The sequence below is a fragment of the Petaurus breviceps genome, unplaced genomic scaffold (assembly GCF_028583685.1).
Source record: "Petaurus breviceps papuanus isolate PSGF00001 unplaced genomic scaffold, PetGlider_PUasm1.0 91041, whole genome shotgun sequence".
In the NCBI taxonomy this organism is placed as follows: Eukaryota; Metazoa; Chordata; class Mammalia; order Diprotodontia; family Petauridae; genus Petaurus; species Petaurus breviceps.
Genome location: NW_027187400.1, coordinates 4697831 through 4715420, shown reverse-complemented (window position 1 = coordinate 4715420; position 17590 = coordinate 4697831). Strand labels below are relative to the sequence as shown.

Here is a 17590-nt window from a genome sequence, read left to right as displayed (position 1 = left end):
AGATGAATGTCTGTCTTTCATGAGACATGTATAGAATTTGCAAAAGGACCATCACCAAAATAATTATAACTTATGCTTCAGTATGGGTCAGCTAGGTGGTACAGTAATAGATAAGAGTGCTGGGCCTGAACTCAGGAAGACTCATCTTCCTGAGTTCAAATCCAGCCTCAGACACTTATTAGCTGTGTGACTCTGGACAAGTCACTTCACCCTGTTGCCTCAGTTTCCTCATCTGTAAAATGAGCTGGACAAGAATTTGCTAAACCACTCCAGTATCTTTGCCAAGAAAACCCCAAATGGGTTCATAAAAAGTAGGATGTGACTGAAAACAACTGAACAACAGCAGTGCTTCAACGTCACATTCAGAGCACACAAAAATAGAAAATTTTCTATGAAGAACTTAATAAGACCCTCTCAACTAAATCATCATATACTTTAAAACTTGATGCCTTCAGTATATAGGTGAACATAAGGGAGGATAATGAAATATATTTTGGAAAACATGGTACAAATAATAAGTGAGAGAGGCTACAGGCTTGTAGATTATATATAGAGTGTCCCAAAAGTCTTAAGGGATTAAAACTACATTAAGACTTTGGGACTGCCTTGTAGAAGCCTCTCACCTCTATACCACAAATACTTTCTTCTAGAAGAGTCAGGATGCAATTCAATTCAATTTTTGATTCAGTAAACATTTAGTAAGCCACCCACATTGTGCCAAGCTCTGTGCTGAGCCTTGGGGATACAAATAAGACAGTCCCTGCCCTCAAGGATTTTACGGAAGATAATGCACAAAAGGAAGCTGGAAATAGTAGAGTGGGGCAGAATGCCAGAGATTGCCTGGGGGAAAGCGAGGTTTGGGAGGAGTGGAGTGGTACTGGCATCAGGCATCTTATTCCATGGAACTGAAACCAGGCATAGCTGCAGATAGCAAGTAGAGGGAGTTGGAAGTCCAATTTCTGCCCTCTATAAAGCAAAACTTTGAGAGAAGGCTAGTACTATACCCTTAAGACAGTCAGTTAGAAAGGAGAGGAAGCTGAGGGATATTCAAGGCTTAAAATTAGTAGCCTGGTGATGAAATTAGAAGTGATGGACTTGGGGTGGCTAGGTGGTATAGTGAATAGAGCACCGGCCTTGAAGTCAGAAGGACCTGAGTTCAAACCCAGCCTCAGACATTTGACACTTAACTAGCTGTGTGACCTTGGGCAGATCACTTAACCCCAATTGCCTTGCCTTACCCCTTCAACAAAAAAAAGTGATGGGCTTTATCTGAGAGGGGTATCTTTGTTCTTTGGAGTTGAAACCAGGCAAAGCTGCAAATGAGAAGAGGAATGAGCAGTGGATATGATGAATACCAGATAATATCCCAAAGAATGAAATAGCTTATATTTTAGTAGGTGAGAAATGAGCAGTTTACCTTTGGAGGAGTCATCTATGAATCAGTTATGTACAGTTAGGCCATCAGCTTATTAGAAGAAAGGTTAAAATCAATCCCTTAGATTAGGAAAAAGAACAGAATTAGTTATGGTACACAATTGAGACCATTCCATCTTATCTAAACAACCTGTCAACTCTGAAAATGAGAAATGGAAAGACTCACTGTTTAGTATAGTTTAACCATTGTAAATCTGCCACTGCAGAAAAACCAAGAGCCTAGAAACAGCTTCAGCCAGCAAACATTTGATCTTGCCAAAAGAAGAGATATGGCAGTCAAGGGCAAAACCAGTTTAGAATGTGAACTTGTTTGAGGAGAATGGAAGATCACGAGCAGTCTTTCCTTGTGAAGCAGTGTAGGCACAAACAAGTTTGCAGGAAGCTTGGTAAGGAACCCAACCAAACTATATCATTCCAAGAGCATTTAAGGATGGAACTGGAAGGAGAACAATGAGCAGTTGAAAAATGGAGGAAAGAAAGTGTCAGCAGTTCTTTTACCAGATCCTTTTTTTCCATCAGTGGTAATAGAACCACCACATTTGGACTTGAACGTCGTACTTCTTGATGTGCCCCATAAGGATTCCTTTTTCTTTTTTTTTTTTTTTTGTATCCCCCAGCATTTAGTACAGTGCTTGATCATGCTTGTTGATTGATTGAAGTAGAAATGTCACCAAGAGAGAAAGGACCAAGCAGCTAGCCAAGATCACGTATGTGCAGGGAGGCAGAAGTGTGAGAAAGGATGGAAGTTTGAAGGGTCAGTTCTTGGGATTGCTGAAAGAAAGAGGAAAGAGACCAAAGGATTAGAAAAAATATCTGACAGTACCGAGAAAGAAGAAAAGGCAACCAATAATTGATTACTGACTGCTAGTCATGCTCCTGCTTTCCAATCTCTACAAAATCTTTTGAGTAATATACATATATATTTGTGTGTATATTTTATATATGTTATATATATCCACACACATGTATATGTATGTGTGTATGTGTATAGACATATGTATATAAAGGTTTTTTTTTTTAAGGGAACAGGAAGGCTTTCACAAGTGATATTCTACAGCAGACCACTTCTTTACTGTCATATAGTTAGTTGCCTGAAAGCTGCATAGAATACAAAGTCCTTCTATATGCTACATAGGAGGATGAGGATATGATTGCTCAGGGTGACAAAGTGTGGATGGATGACCTTCTATCTTGTAGTAAAAATCCACATCAGTGAGATCACAGATCCATCAAAATATTTTAAATAACTCAAAGGTATTAGGGTAGAAGTAATGGGAAAGAAAAGTGGAATGACCATAGTAATACAGATTACAACATCACTAAAAGACAGATGACCACAGATTAATTTCAGTAAATGAACTTGATTCCAGAGAACAGAGTATAAAATGCCCATCCCCCTGTTCTTGGTAGAGAGGTCAAGCATTTTCAACACTACAGCGTATGTTGTCCGATTTAGTTGCTTTGTTTGTTGAATATTGGGTTATGCCTAACTGTATTTCTTTGAGGGAAAGATCAACGGGGATGGAGTGAGGAATTAATATTGGGAAATACCTGTGATGTAAAACAAAAACAAAAGGCATCAATTTCTAAAAGAAAAAACAATGTTTTGGCATAGTGAATTCCTGGGTTCTTTTAATCACTTTGTTTTGACTCTGCTTTTGCTTTTGGAACTGCAGTTTCCCCATATCTAAAATATTTCTAATATTTCCTCTCCCATTTTATTCAAAGGATGAGAAAATGCTTTTCATGTATTTGAACTTCTTTGCAAAAGCCATTAAATAGCTACATGGTATAACACTTTTAGGAAAGTGGGACTTGTCAAGTCCCTCTTTTGGTTACTTCCTCTGGTCTAGAAGCCTCTTTTCAGTGACAAGATTTAATTTAATAAATTGGAAGCACATGGACCAGTATGGGAATTTGCTTTACTTGATGCTGCATATTTGTTACAAGGATTTTCTTTTTCTTTTCTTTTTTTTTTTTGTTCAGTTAATGGTGGACAAGGGAGGGAGAAAAAATAAATGCTTGCTAATTTAAAAAAAATGATTAAGTTAAACTAAAAAATAAAAGAAAGTACATGGCCCTACCATTCCTGCAGAAATCTTTTTTTTTTAAAAGGGGCAGAAAGAAGGATACCATGAAGAAAAGGAATTTGTCCCCTATTTCCACTGCCTCCCTTACCATAGCTTCCCAGTCTCACCTCACAGATCACATTTCCTTTACTCTTTCATTCATTCCATTCCCCACCCCTTGAAAGTTTTTCCCCCCCTAACTACATAGGGCATCTTGTGTTAGTTAGGAAGGGAGAAGACCCAGGTAAGATCAGAAGTAGAATGGAGATGAAGCCTTGGATTCAACCAGCCCAGAACCAGAAGCAAGTATGGAGCCAAGGCTAAAGGCAAAAATATGACTGGTGTAAGGCATGAGTCTAGAAATAGGTCTTTAAGGGCAAGAGAAACGGTACTTTCTGTTGCACATTTTATTCAAATGTCTTTGCCTGAGATTCTCCTCATAGTCAGTGGACTGTGACCAATGCAGGTGTGCAGGACTTTGAGTATATCCAACTCAAAAGCTTTGATAATAGCTCAACTAATCAGATTTTATAAGAAGCATAAATTGCTCTTCTCTTGTGTCTGTCAAAACTGGCAGCCACATTTTAGAATTGACAAAGGACAGCTGTTCTTTATTCACTCTTCACTCATGTTTTTGTGTATCTTTCTGCTGAAATAGTTAACATTTTAGTTTGTAGTCCCTTCAGAAAGCCTCATGAGATAGGTCCTTAGTACTCTTCAGATGCCGCTTTGTTGTGTACTTGGAAGGAGAATTACCTTGGCAACATTAATTCCATTCTGTTGAGCACCAGAAACTCATTTCCACCTTCACCCTTCAGGTGTCCTTCCCCTTGATTGTGGAATAAAATGATCCATTCTATAAAAGCCGTCTGGGAAATGATGACATTCTTAAAAACAGTCCTTTCTCTCTCAGACAACAACTGCAACATTCTACAAATCAGCTTGCTAAGGAGACAAATGAATGCCTGAAAGAGCTGGGATCATTGCCTCTCCCGCTGTCTGCTTCAGAACAGGTTGGTGTTTTCTCCATTTGGAGGAAAGATTATTCTAAAGATTATTTAGTTGAAGGAAAATCTTGATACTTCCTTCTGGTGAATGTTTAACGGTTGTATATTTGCAAAGCAAGGTTAGATTCATTCCCCAAGATAACATTCTTTACATAGTATCCCATTCTCTTTCCCTATCCAAAATGAGTCATTCACAGGTCAAACCCTTCTCTGAACAGCCCAGTAGACAGCAGTAGTAAGGAAAAGAGATTATTCTAAATATAGAATATTATCTTTAAAATATACCTTTTCTTTTTTGTCTTTTAAGACTTTTCAAAAAACAGCTTGAGGCTTATTGCCTGACACATGGATTGTGTGCTTTGCTGCTTTTGTGCCTTTGTTCACAACATTCATCTGTCCTGGATACCTATTTCACCATTCATCCCACTTAAAATCCTGCCCATTTTTCAAGGCCCAGCTCAATCCCTATCTTCTCCACAAAGTCTTCTCTAATTACCACAACCCACAGTGAATCCTCTTGGGTACCACTCATATGACATTTAACCATATCTTCCACTGTGTTTGTCAACCAATGGAACTGGCCTCTAACCTGTGGAGTTGAACAAAGCAGGTGGAAACAGAAGAGTCAGGGATCAAACAAAAGTTTAATTTCAAGGTGAGGAAAATGCTTACAAGCAGGAGCCCTCCTGAGAAAGGGGGGTTTTCTCACTTGTGGCAGGGGTAAGGTTTTTAAACATGAAAACCACAAAAAAGGCAGGACCCAACACAGTCATTCTTAGGTCTTGAGTAAATAGTTCCCACAGCAGGCCAACTCATGCACAGGTTTTTGGGACAATATAGGTGTTCTTGGGTCCCGTGGGAACAATCTCCAAATTTAAGAATCATTGAGCTTTGTGATTGTCTCAGGTCTTAAGGGTAGTTGAGCCTTGTGATTGTACAGCAGGGTAAAGAGCCAGAGTTAGTGTGGTGGGATCAGGAGTGTAGTGCCTGGGCTGGTTCACTTAGCAATTACATGTACAAGGCTTGTTCAAAGTGTCAGGAGATGTGATTGATCACTTTTTGTTGCAGTATGTTGGCTGCAATTCCAGCTCTCAAGTCAAGATCCCCTGGGAAGTAGGGAAATCAAAAGTCCCAATTCTGGGATTTTGCTGTGACTGAGATCATCCAGTGAGTGAGTGCAAAGGATTGTTATGTCAAGCTCAGGGCACAGCCTGCTTGCTGGACCTTAACTCTGGAAAACAGAGTGTCTCCTAATATCTTGACATGTTATTATTATTTTAGAACATGTATACATATATATTTTAAAAGACAGAGTGTAAGCTCCTCAGGATCAGGAAGTTATATGTGTTCAATGAATTTTTGTTGATACTGTGGTTAAGTAGGAATCACTTTCCATCTATCTCAAATAGAAAAATTCAGTCCAATAAGTATTGCATACACATAATATTAAGTCTCTGTGATTGGTACTTTGCAGGATACAAAGGTGAATAATTTAGCAAATGATTCTTAGTTCTGCCATTCACTTCTTGCACAACTCACTTTTTCCTCAGTAAAATGAGAGGATTGGATGAGGTGGTCTCTAAGACCCCTTCCAGCTCTAAAACTTATCATTCAATGATTAAACACCTACTATGTCTAAAACATGGTGCTAGATTCTAGAAATCCAAGGATCAGATTACACACCATCTCCCGCTGTCAAGTAGTTTACCATCAAGTAGTGGAGATAAGAAGTGTGCAAACATAATTACATAATACTATACAGAATGTAACAAGTACAAGAGAAAGTTCCAGACAAAGTGTTTTGAGAAGTTTTTGGTCAGAAGGTTTGCTTTCTGTTGAGGATAAAGGGGAAGGCTTCATGGAGAAGGTGGCATTTAAATTGGGGCTTGAAGGGAAAATATTTCAACAGAATAGATGAGGAAGGTAAATCCAAGCCAAGGAATAGGTGAGAGTGTAAGCAATAGTACAGAGACAGGAGAGGGAAGGACTAGAAGGGAGACAGTAAATAGTACCATTTGGTTAATACGTAGAGTGCATACATAAAGCATGTGATAAGAAAGGTCAAGGGGAGCCAGACTGTGGCACCATTTCAGTGCTAGTCCCTGCCCTTGTGAACCTTACAAGAAGTGTAAGATCAATGTGAATGTGCAGTATGATTATGAGAGAATGTCCTTGGAGATCAAGAGAGCAATTACATCTTCTTTGGGGATAGCTTAGGGGAGGCTTCCTAGAAAAGCTGAGCCATGGAGAAATTTGGTGACATTAGTTATCTTATTTTAACTTTTTTTTTTTTAATAAAATTTAATTAAATTTTTTTCCCCATGCAAAATATCCTATAGGCTGCAGCCAGACACTGAAAGGTATCTTTTTTTTAAATTCCAAATTCTTTCCTTCCCTCTAACCTTTCCCCAACCCATTGAAAAGGTAAGTAATATAAGATCAATTATGCATGTGGAGTCATGCAAAGCACATTTCCATATTAAGCTATGCCTTTTTTTTTTTTTTTTGCTTTTTGGAGGGGGTAAGGTAGGGCAATTGGGGTTAAGTGACTTGCCCAAGGTCACACAGCTAGTTTTTTGTGTTGTCTGAGGCTGAATTTGAACTTAGCTGCTCCTGACTCCAGTGCTCTATTCACTACCACCTAGCTGCCCCTGAAAGAAATCTTTTAATTTAACTAATGTCAGTTTATTTGTCAAAATATCTGTGTAGTAAAGATTGCAGCTATCAGTGAAGAGTTGAAAGCAATTGTCTCAAAAGACTAAATTAAATTTAATTTTTTTTTCAACTAAAATCTTTTTTTTCCCTCCCACCTCCACTATACTCCCTCATTGAAAATGGAAAGCAAAACTTTTGTAATGTATTCAAGCATAATCAAACAAAACAATTTCCTTTGTCAGCCAGATGATGGTTACTTTATATATATATATATTTATATATACATATACATATACATATATTGTTCATGGGTAAAGAAGTGCTTTGGCATTGGAGGCAGCCACCTTTTCTCAGAGTTTCATTTACCTCCAAAGTCCAAAGTGGAGAAGGACATTTTCACTAACTTTAATTGTACCATCCTCTTTAACAGCTAAATGCTGGGAGTAACGAAGAGCCTAACAGTCTGGGGTGTTCATCTTCCTCCATGGTAGTAATGACAAAATAAAGTTTTTCTTGATAATCATGATTATATTTACATATAGATTATTAGCTTTGGGGGTTTCTCATGACAGGTTTTTAATCCTGGGCCAGCTTTGCCTTACCACACAAACACATTTCTAGTTTGTCTACACTCTTTGCCCAGTTAACAAGTTGTCAGGGATTACAAAGTAACTTAAGTGGCCTAAGCAAAATAGAATTTATTAAATTTGTTACCCACAAAAATTATGTAATATACTCCTGAACCAAATAAAAATTACTTTTGGATTATCTGTGCCAACATTTTCCTCTCATAGACTCACAGATTTAGAGCTGAAAAGGATCACCACCAAGTCCAGCCCCCTCATTTTACAGATAAGGAAATAACAGCTAACTTTAATAAAGCATTTTAAGGTTTACAGAATGCTTTACATTTATTATCTCATTTGATTCTCACAAAAACCTTGGGAGGTAGGTTCTGTTATCCTTTTTTTACAGGTGAGGAAAAGGTGGCAGATAGGTTAAGTGATTTACTCAGTGACACAGACAGTGAGAGGGGTGGGATGCAAACTCAGGTGTTCTTACTCCACATCCCATGTCATTTCCATTATACCTTGCTGCCCCTGTTAGCTGGAATAATTACACATCGACAAAATGTACAGGTCTGTCATCACAGAAGTACCTCCTTTGTTCAGTTTTTTAATCCCTTCCCATTGTGGTACCAAGCTGCCTTTCCAACCTTATTACTCCTCCTCCCCCTCTCTGGAGCAGCCACAATGGCCTTCCTTCTTCCTCACACAAGACATTCCATTTCCCTACTCCGAACTTTTGCCCTGGCTTCCCTTATGTCTGGAATGTACGTCTACCTCACTGTTATCTCCTAGAATCCTGTTTCCTTTGGAACTCTGCTCAAGGGACAACCCATAGCCTTTCCCCATTCCCCAGCTGCTGGTATCTTCCCTGTAAAAAAAATATATGTTGTGTTCAGTGTGTGTATGTGTGTGTGTGTGTTGTGTAGATCCCTTTTGATTGATCAATTGTGACCCCATTCATCTCCATTATCACAACCCTAACTCTTATCTTTTTGCCACACTCGGGGATCCTGAAACCCCAAGCCAGTTCTTTTTGTACTTTCTCTGCACTATCCTGCACTCTCTCATGGTCATTTGGTATTTAGGTGTTAAATCTTTTTAACACATATGTCCCATGTCCCAAGGCTGGGCTCTACACGTCCTAGATGCACTTTGTGTCACTTTCTATTGTCTCTTAATACCTGTCTTTTCCCATTCCCTCCACATTTTGTATGATATTTTAGATATGCTAGGCACACAATGCATGGGTCAGAAAATGAGCAGATTTGGGTTCCAAAGGATTAGTTCTGTAAAATGAGGAGACTACTTTATAGTTACTTTCTCATTTCCAGCATCTCAAGAGTGTAGTTTAGCTTATAGTGGGAATTGCCTATATTTAAACAAGGTCAGATTCGAATTTAGTAAGAAATAAGTGGTTGTTAATGAGGGCAGGAGCATCCCCTTCTATAGTTTAGTACTTTTAGCATCACCGAGACTCAACCCTTGAACATTACAATGAAGGTGCCTCTGACACCTGTGGCAGCTGCAGGTGTGGCTTAGATGAAAGCTTTCTCATCCTGGCAGGAGTCTTTTTGAAGAAAATAATCTATTCTGTGTTCAGAAGGATTTTTTCCTCCACATCACATTCTTTTGTGAGGAACAAAGATTTGGAATTCACTTTTAAATTTCTGAGGTTGCTTAGCTTAAAAGAAGGGACCACGAGCTTGGCCTAGAAAGTGAACAGATTGGGCTTCCCAAGGACTAAGGGCTTTGGAAGGAAAAGGAGGCAACTTTATAGTCACTTTTTTGTTTTCAGCACCCAAAGGGTATATGTAGTTTTGGCCTCAGTCGGAATTGAATACTTAAACAAGTTCAAATTCTGATTTAATATTCCATTTCATCTCCTTAGCGTCTGCAGAAACTTCAGAAGGAGCGTTTGATGAATGATTTCTCTGTAGCCTTAAACAACTTTCAGGCTGTTCAAAGAAAAGTATCCGAGAAGGAGAAGGAGACTGTTGCCCGAGCCAGAGCGGGATCCCGCCTCTCTGTAAGTTTGCTTCCAACAGTAAAGTTTTTCAGTTTTCCTACTATTTCCCCAGGCTTTACTCTTTGGCTTTTGTTTAAGCACAACACAGTCCTCTGCAAATGTCAGGCTGATTTTGAAGTTGCTCTGTCTCATGCAAACCCAATTCCTAATGTACTATTGATGTCCATCCTTCCAAAACCTGTCTCGATGACATTTTGTATTCCTGTAAGTTTCCAGCCTTTCCCCTCTAGCCTGGCAGAGTGGTTCTTCACAGTCAGTTTCTCCAATCACATTCCTTTTCTCTGTGGTACCATTCAATCACTCTTCCTTCTGAAGGCTAGACCTGAGTAGGATTTCTTTTTAACCACTTTACACCCAGTCATTCACTCTTGCCAGTGTATTCTTCTTCAGTCCATGTCATGGCTGAGAAATGTCTCTTCCTTTCTTATTTAAGCAAAAACTATCAAGTGTGCTGTGTGTCTCTGGTGTGTTTCTGGATACCAGCAGCAATAATCCCTCCTCTTTCATAGGCGGAGGAGAGGCAGAGAGAGGAGCAGCTTGTCTCATTTGACAGGTAAGGTATGATTATCTCTCCATTTTGTTAGATGTTGAGAAATGGAGTTTAACTGTGTTTTAATTTTTAAAAAATACAGAGCTATGTAAAATACAGCAGCTAAGGGCAGATTTAAGATTCTTACTTTGTGGTGGAACCAAGTTCAAGGAAGAGAAATTTCCAAAAGGAAGCTCCATCTTTGCTGTTGGTCATCCTGGTGCACTGGACTCAACAATAGTCATCAGATTTAGAGACCAGGAATCTGTATGTGCTTGTTTCTGTACCAGGCCACGGCCCTTTACCCTTTTTTTTTTAACCAATGTCATCTCATTTGTGAAATGGACACAATTCTTATTCCAAGGAATATTTGGAATGATATGAAATAGATTAGCAACAAGTGCTTAACACACAGAAAATTTGTAATACTAGATTTTTAATGTAGCCTATCTAGTGAAAAATAGAATATGCCTCTTCCTTTATCACCTTTGACATATGAAAATAAACCTGTTTTGTGTCCTTTGATTTTGCACCAACTTTCACTGATTTAGATAGGTCCTTCATTATATACTGGGTGTCCCAAAAGTCTGAGTACCATTTTAAGCTATTAAAGCTTAAAACTGCACTCCAACTTTTGTGACACTCTGTATTTGAAGAGACAGAGGAAGAGCAAGCCCAGACTCTAGTCTGGGCAGGTTATGCACCTCATAGATATAGAGCCAAGAGGAATCTTAGAGAAGATCTCTGGCCTTGTCCAGCTCTTTCATTTGCACTTAAAGAAGGTTAGACAATGTCATACAAATAACATAGAGCAGAACCAGGACTCTAGCTTTTTTGTGGTCCTCCAATCACAAATCCAGCACTCTTTATACTGTGCCATTATTTTTACTAGAAGAATTTGAGACTGTCATTTTCTTGAGTAAATTCCTACCTATTCCTCTCTGAGTCTTCATTTCCTACTCCACTCTCAATTTTGCAATCCTGTTTAAATGCTCTTGATAACCATAATTCCCCAGAGAAACCTGATAATCAGCTTTGGAGAGGCTTCTCTGGCAAGCCAGATGCCCGTGTGTATTATATGTTGTATGCATCTCCTGCTTAGAAGCTTTGGAGTCTCAGTGGCCATATCTGTTACTCCCTTAGCAATGAAGAGTGGAATCAGATGCAGTCACAGGAAGATGAGTTGGCCATTACAGAGCAAGACCTTGAACTTATTAAAGAGCGAGAAACTGCAATCAGGCAGCTGGAGGTAAGAGAAGGATTCTGGCCTTTGCATTTTGCACTGCCCATGAAGCTCAGAGTCCTTTTGTTGTATTATGCCTCAGGAATTTCTGTCAAAACCCGTGAGTTTGTGAAATAGAGCCATAAGTCCTCAGCCTACCACCCAGTTCCCATGGGACCTAGGCTGGCAAAGTCAGTGGATACAGGTGAGAGGGTAGCCTGAAAGGGCCACTTCTGAGCCTTATTCAGCTTAAGCTGTTGAGTGAATGTTTTTTATGTAGAAAAGTTCACAGATGCAAAAGAGTGGCAAAACACAATCTTATACAGTAATGCACATGTGAACTGTGGTAGCTGGTACGTGTTTGAAGTGTATGCATTTTGTGTATTCTTCAATGACTTGTTCAGCTACAGTTGGTTTTCTATGGTCTCTCTGTTTCTCAAAGGTGAAATTGCACATCCTAATATATCAGTCATGTTGGAACAAATTTACTTTTTCAAAACTCGTTTTTTAGCAGAAGTGACTAGACTCCATAAGTGTGTGTTTGTGAGAATCACGGCAAGGACAAAATCCTCTAAAGCAGAGCAGATGGCTCTCGGGCAGTATGTTGTGCAGGCCTGCTCTACAGGCACCCTTGGTTCCACTGCATCCTGTCTTCTCAGGCATAATGCCGTCTCTGTCATCCCCACTCTCTTGCTAATCTTCAGTTGCTCCCTGTCTGCTGGCTGCCTCCCTGATGCCTACAAACATACATCTCCTTCCTTTAAAAAAATCTTCATTTGACCTCACTGACTATCCTTGTTATCATTCTACATCTCTCCTCTCTTTCATGACTAAACTCCTTGAGAAAGCCATCTACAGTGCCCCCCACATCCTGTCCTCTTGCTCTCTTCTGAACCTTCTGCTTGTGACTTCACACCCTATCGTTCAGCTGTTTGACCATCGCTAATTACCTCATTATCTTTACTCACAATTTGTGGGGAAATAGTCCTGAATATCTAAGGCTGTTTGTAAACACTTGCAAACATATACATTCTTCTCATGTTAACAACTGAAGCACAGAGCAAGCCTGAGGAAAGAATAGAGAAAATGAATCAAAACATTGCTTAAGATTGCTCTGTTCTACAGGCCGACATTTTGGACGTCAATCAGATATTTAAAGATTTGGCTATGATGATCCATGATCAGGGAGATTTGATTGGTATGTACTATTGTTGATTTAGCAAAAAAACAAAAAGGGGGGAGGGAGAAGGGGCCCTGAAAATGCCTCACTGTGTGTTTGCATTTGTGTTGAAAAAGAATAGTTACACCATGTGCAAGAGCCTTGTGTGTGTTGCTGTACATATTGAAAAATTAATTCCCATAACAGATGCCCTCTCTTTTTAAAGGTAAGAGTCAAGGGACTTTCTTACATTCTAAGCTCCATCAGCCTATTTCTTTCTTAACTCTATCACCTAAGTGTGTGCTAGGCTGTTTTTTTGCCATGGTTGTTGTGCCTAACCTTCAGCTCCCCAAACCACACAAATGTAACATCAGTGTGTCCTAACTCCTCTGCACTGTCAGTATATACAAGCCACTAAGATGCTGACAGCAGCCCCAGACAGAGAGAGGAGCGCCAGAGGCACAGCAGGGAGGGTGCGCAGTTCATTCCCTTGGAGTGCGTGTGCATGTGTGTGTGTGTGCGTGTGCGTGTGTGTGTTAACAGCCAGTGTCCCTTACTTTTCCAGATAGCATAGAAGCCAATGTGGAGAGTTCTGAGGTGCACGTTGAAAGAGCCACAGACCAGCTGCAGCGAGCCGCCTACTATCAGGTGAATGTTGAGGGCAGACTGTCCCAGAGGACAGCCCCAGCTGCCTCTGTGAGTTTATACTGGAAACAAGCAGCTGTGATCAGCTCTTGGTCCTACTCACTCACTTCTTCTGTAGGCAATGTTAGAAATTTGGTTGAACAATTATAGTCTCTATTTATATCATAGTTTATAGTTAGAAACAAGAGGACTCTCCAGTAGGCGGTGAAGCGTGCTCCCTACTCATGAGCTCCATCTTACAGAAGAGAGAAGGCGGCTCAGGAAAGGGAAGAGGCAAAGTCATGGCTTGGGATTCAAAGCTTAGGCCTCTTGCTCTTCTGCCACTTTGTGTCCTGGAGTCGAGTGTGACTCTGAAAAGTGAATGGCTGAGCTTTCGGGTCTGTGTTGACTAAAGTAAGAGCATGCTGGATTGAGGGGTCTGTGCAGAATCAGTCTTTGATTTACTCAAGCTCTACAAATAAAAGCTGGAGGTCTGTGTGAAAAGGTTTCCTCAGGGCTGGGGGAGTGGGCCAGCCCATCCTAGCTCTTCTCTGCAGATCTAATAGGTTTACACCAGGCCTTGGTCAGTCTGGATTTCTCAAGGTTAAGCTGCTTCAGTGTTCCTGCCCATAAACTTGGGCCATGCTTTGTTTGTTAGTGCCTACTGAGTGAGCTCACTGGAGGCAGTACAAAGTTTAGGTGGGACACAGTGCTGTGGAGTTGTCCTCAAGCATATAAAGGGTTTTTATCTCTGCACTTTTGTTTGGATGTCCACAACTTATCTGTCAGGTAGATATGAGTAAGATTCTCCCCATTTTAGATGAGAAAAGGAAACCGAGGCCAGAGACCCTGAGAGTAGTGGTGCTTCATCTTTATGAGGGGCATGAGACATAACGATAACATTTTTCCCTGGATCTCTGATTTCATTGGTGTAGGAAGCTCCCAGGAATAAATTCTCTATCCTGTAAGCTAACACCTTCTCTGCAGTTTAGGGTCGTACCAAGAGCTGACTCGCTCAGGAGAATACAACCAGGACATATCAGAGGCAAGACTTGAACTCAGATCTTTCTGCCTCGGAGACCAGCTCTCTATCTCTTACTTCACCCAACCTCTTATGGGAAACTTGAAAAGTTTGTTACCGGCTAGGGGCAGAAATGAGTGGAAACTATGGAAAGGAAGGTAGTATTGAGTTAAGTAATCAACTGTGGGTAGGAGTTCCATGTGCAAAGAAGGAAAAGGACTTTCTAGGGAGAAGACAAGGCTTGAACAAAAGTATGGAAGCTGGAAAGGCTCAGGGGGATGGTGCAGCTATCTCTTTGTGCAGCATGGTTGGAACATAGAATTCCAATTCTCTCTTGCAGTGTGAGTAGGATGAGATATAGCTGGAAAGGTAAGATGGTCCCAGCTTATGCTGGGCCTTGAATACCCACAAAGCAATTTGAAGTTACTTGTAAGGCTAGCTTGTTGTTCTGTTGGTTCAGTATTGTCTGACTTTCTGTGTTTCTATCTGGGGTTATCTTGGCAAAGATACTGCAGTGGTTTGACATTTCCTTCTCCGGCCCATTTTATAGATGAGGAAATTGAGGCATACAGGGCTAAGTGACTTGCCCAAGGTCACACAGCTAGTGAGTGTCTGAGGCCAGATTCCAACTCAGGAAGATGAGTCTTCCTGAGTCCAGGCCCAGCACTTAGCTGCCTTAATTTAAAAGCTTAAAGGGGCCTTAAAACACAAAGTGGCAAAGCTGGAAGGAACCTTAATAATAGACTGCTGCTTGTTAGGCTGGCATAGGCACTAACAGTTTTGGGGCAGAGCAGTGAAATGACCACAACTCTAGATGAGGAAAATTCCTCTGGTAAGATTGTGGAGCAACCATGGAGAACAGCCATTGAGAGGCCAGTTGTCCTTTGCTCTTGAAGGGACTGAAATTACATGGCTGTGTTGGAGTCCAGAGACAGTGTGTCCCACTGTGGCTGGTCAGACCGGTAGGAGCTCAAAGGCTCTACCATAGATCGGGGCACAATGCATAGATTGTATGAACATTTGGGGTAGAGATGCCTCCAAATCTGCGCATCTCACATTTCTTTTGAGCTACTGCAATTCTGCACAGCCCCTTCTTTGACGTGGGCATGCCATGCTGGGCGGTCCTTTGCCAGCATCTCCCAAGTTGCACAATAAATTCAGAGTTCTTCAGAGAGACCTTGAGTCCATGTGCAATTGTCCCCATAGATATTAGTGAGTCCCTGGTTTCATGTGGTAATATGGAACAGAAAGCAGGGCACAAAGGCAGGAGGTGCTGCCCAGGGGAGACTGGTGCACCTGACAATTCCCTGGCTATGAGCAGGGAAAGAGAAGGGAGAGTCTACTGTCACAAGCAAGATTTTGCATGTCGGCAAGCGCAAATGGAGGCAGCACTGACAGGGAGAGCAGATGGGAAGGATGCAGGCAGATCTGCCTGTTGAAGTCCTTGACTGTGCTTAAGGCACAGTATTGGGAGCTTTGAGCAGTTTCAAGGCTCCTATCAGCCACCACCTCTAAATCCTCTTTCTTCACATCATTAGACTTGGGGGCCATTTGGATTCAGGAGGCCTAAGTTTCATGCCCTCTGTTCCAGCAGTCTGGAAGGTCTTGCCCCTCTGCCACTTTGAGCAGGTCACCATGAATCCCTTTGTATAGCCGTGTTCATTATTCAGAACTACTAGGAGAGGGCAGAGGTTTAAAGGCTTTTGAAGGTGGATTTGGACATCTTGGATATAAAGCCCAGCAAGCTGTTTTCTTATTAGTTTTTAACTGTTCTTCTCCTTAGAAAAAATCGCGGAAGAAGATCTGCATCCTGGTGCTTGTGCTAGCAGTGGCTATAGGAATCTTGATATTCATTATCGTGTGGCTATCCAAATGAAGTGACTCGTCCTCAGAGTCCACTCCTGCTGAACGGCTTCCAAGCAAGAGTGTGTCGGCATCTCCAGAGCAAACCGACCCCCTCACGAGAGCATCCCCGAGCTCCCTGTTAGTAATCTAGGTAGAAACTAACCGCTGGTCACTAGGCCTGGGGATTGGCGAGCCGTGGAGATGGTGTTTATCAGTTTATGTACAAATTGTATCAGTTTTGCAAATTAGGAATTAACTTCTGTGGGTTTTTGCTTTCTCTCGTATTCTGATTGCTCTCTGTCCCAAATGTCTGCTGATGAGTGAGTTCTCAGAGACTCTGTTCTTGAAGTTCTTGTTTGACAGGTAACACACTACATTCTCGTGCTGTTGTCTTTTTATGTGTGTGCCAGAACGGCCTTTTTACCAGCAACCGGAACAGAAGGATTTTCTGGCACCCAGTGTAATAGAGGCCATCAGGAACCTTTTATAAGCCAGCAATGTTTCTTACTTGCCATTTTGATTTGGAATTTCCAAGAAAAATATTCTCCATCTGCTTTGGAAGATTTCAGCTCTGTGCTTTCTGCTGGAAGTGCGAACTGGTCAGTCTTAATTAAGGACACACCTTCCATTTGACTTCGAATTTCATCCTTCAGTTTTCTGCTGAGGTCAGTTCATGGTGGCCCCATTTGGATTGTGTTCAGAAAGCACTTTTTTGGTTTTCAAATGAGCTCATTAACCAATATATTTATTAGTACTCCCTGGGGCCCTCTCTAGTATACCTGTAGAAAGAGGATGACTGAGCAATCAGTCCTGTTTAAAAGTGGCATTCTTCTAACAGGCTAAATGGGAGCAAAGAGTTTGTAGTGACTGAAGTTTACTTTCATTTAGTTGGTGACTCTGTTCCTGGTGAATGGTGATTGTTGCTATCACAAAGCTGAATGCCCCCCAGCCCCTGCCCCTCAAAACTTGCTGGGTGTTGGATGAAAGAGATTTTTAAAACTAGCCAGAAGTTTTCTTTAATAACTTGTCCTATGAACCTGAGGCTGGAGCAAGTCAAAGGTTCCTTTTGTAAATAATGCTGGTTTGGAATAGTAATGCTAACCCTTGAAACTAATTTATGAACAGGAGACTCAGCTCTCTGCATATAGTTTAGACTGACTGAAAATGTTTGAAATAAACCCACCCGCGTGCCACCAGATGTGGCCTACTTCCCCCCTGTGTTTGTTGGCTTGGAGTGACCCAAATGTGAACAAAGCCACCTGGCGATGAGCTAGCTAGCGTGTTGCCAGTGCAAGTGTATCAACGTCCTCTGCCCTTCATCAGCCTCCCTTGGTGTTTGTTTGATTCTCTTTGACTCGTCCAGCTGTGGAAATTAGGAAAAACAAGGCCCCAGAATTGCACACATTTCTTTGCACTATCGCACCACCATT

General features: G+C 41.1%; 3 protein-coding genes across 3 annotated transcripts in view; 2 read left to right on the top strand and 1 right to left on the bottom strand.

The window, feature by feature from the left end:
• STX12 (syntaxin 12) overlaps nt 1-17358 on the top strand; it is a 33070-nt gene extending 15712 nt beyond the window's left edge. The window contains exons 3-9 of the mRNA XM_069079045.1: nt 4417-4516; nt 9623-9760; nt 10270-10313; nt 11433-11538; nt 12637-12709; nt 13236-13318; nt 16099-17358. Coding sequence (XP_068935146.1) covers nt 4417-4516; nt 9623-9760; nt 10270-10313; nt 11433-11538; nt 12637-12709; nt 13236-13318; nt 16099-16191 — 637 coding nt within the window. The 3' untranslated portion in view covers nt 16192-17358. The remainder of the gene's footprint in view (nt 1-4416; nt 4517-9622; nt 9761-10269; nt 10314-11432; nt 11539-12636; nt 12710-13235; nt 13319-16098) is intronic.
• Nucleotides 1-17590, top strand: part of PPP1R8 (protein phosphatase 1 regulatory subunit 8) — a 373418-nt gene that overhangs the window by 330864 nt on the left and 24964 nt on the right. The window lies entirely within an intron of this gene.
• WASF2 (WASP family member 2) overlaps nt 1-17590 on the bottom strand; it is a 343739-nt gene that overhangs the window by 315424 nt on the left and 10725 nt on the right. The window lies entirely within an intron of this gene.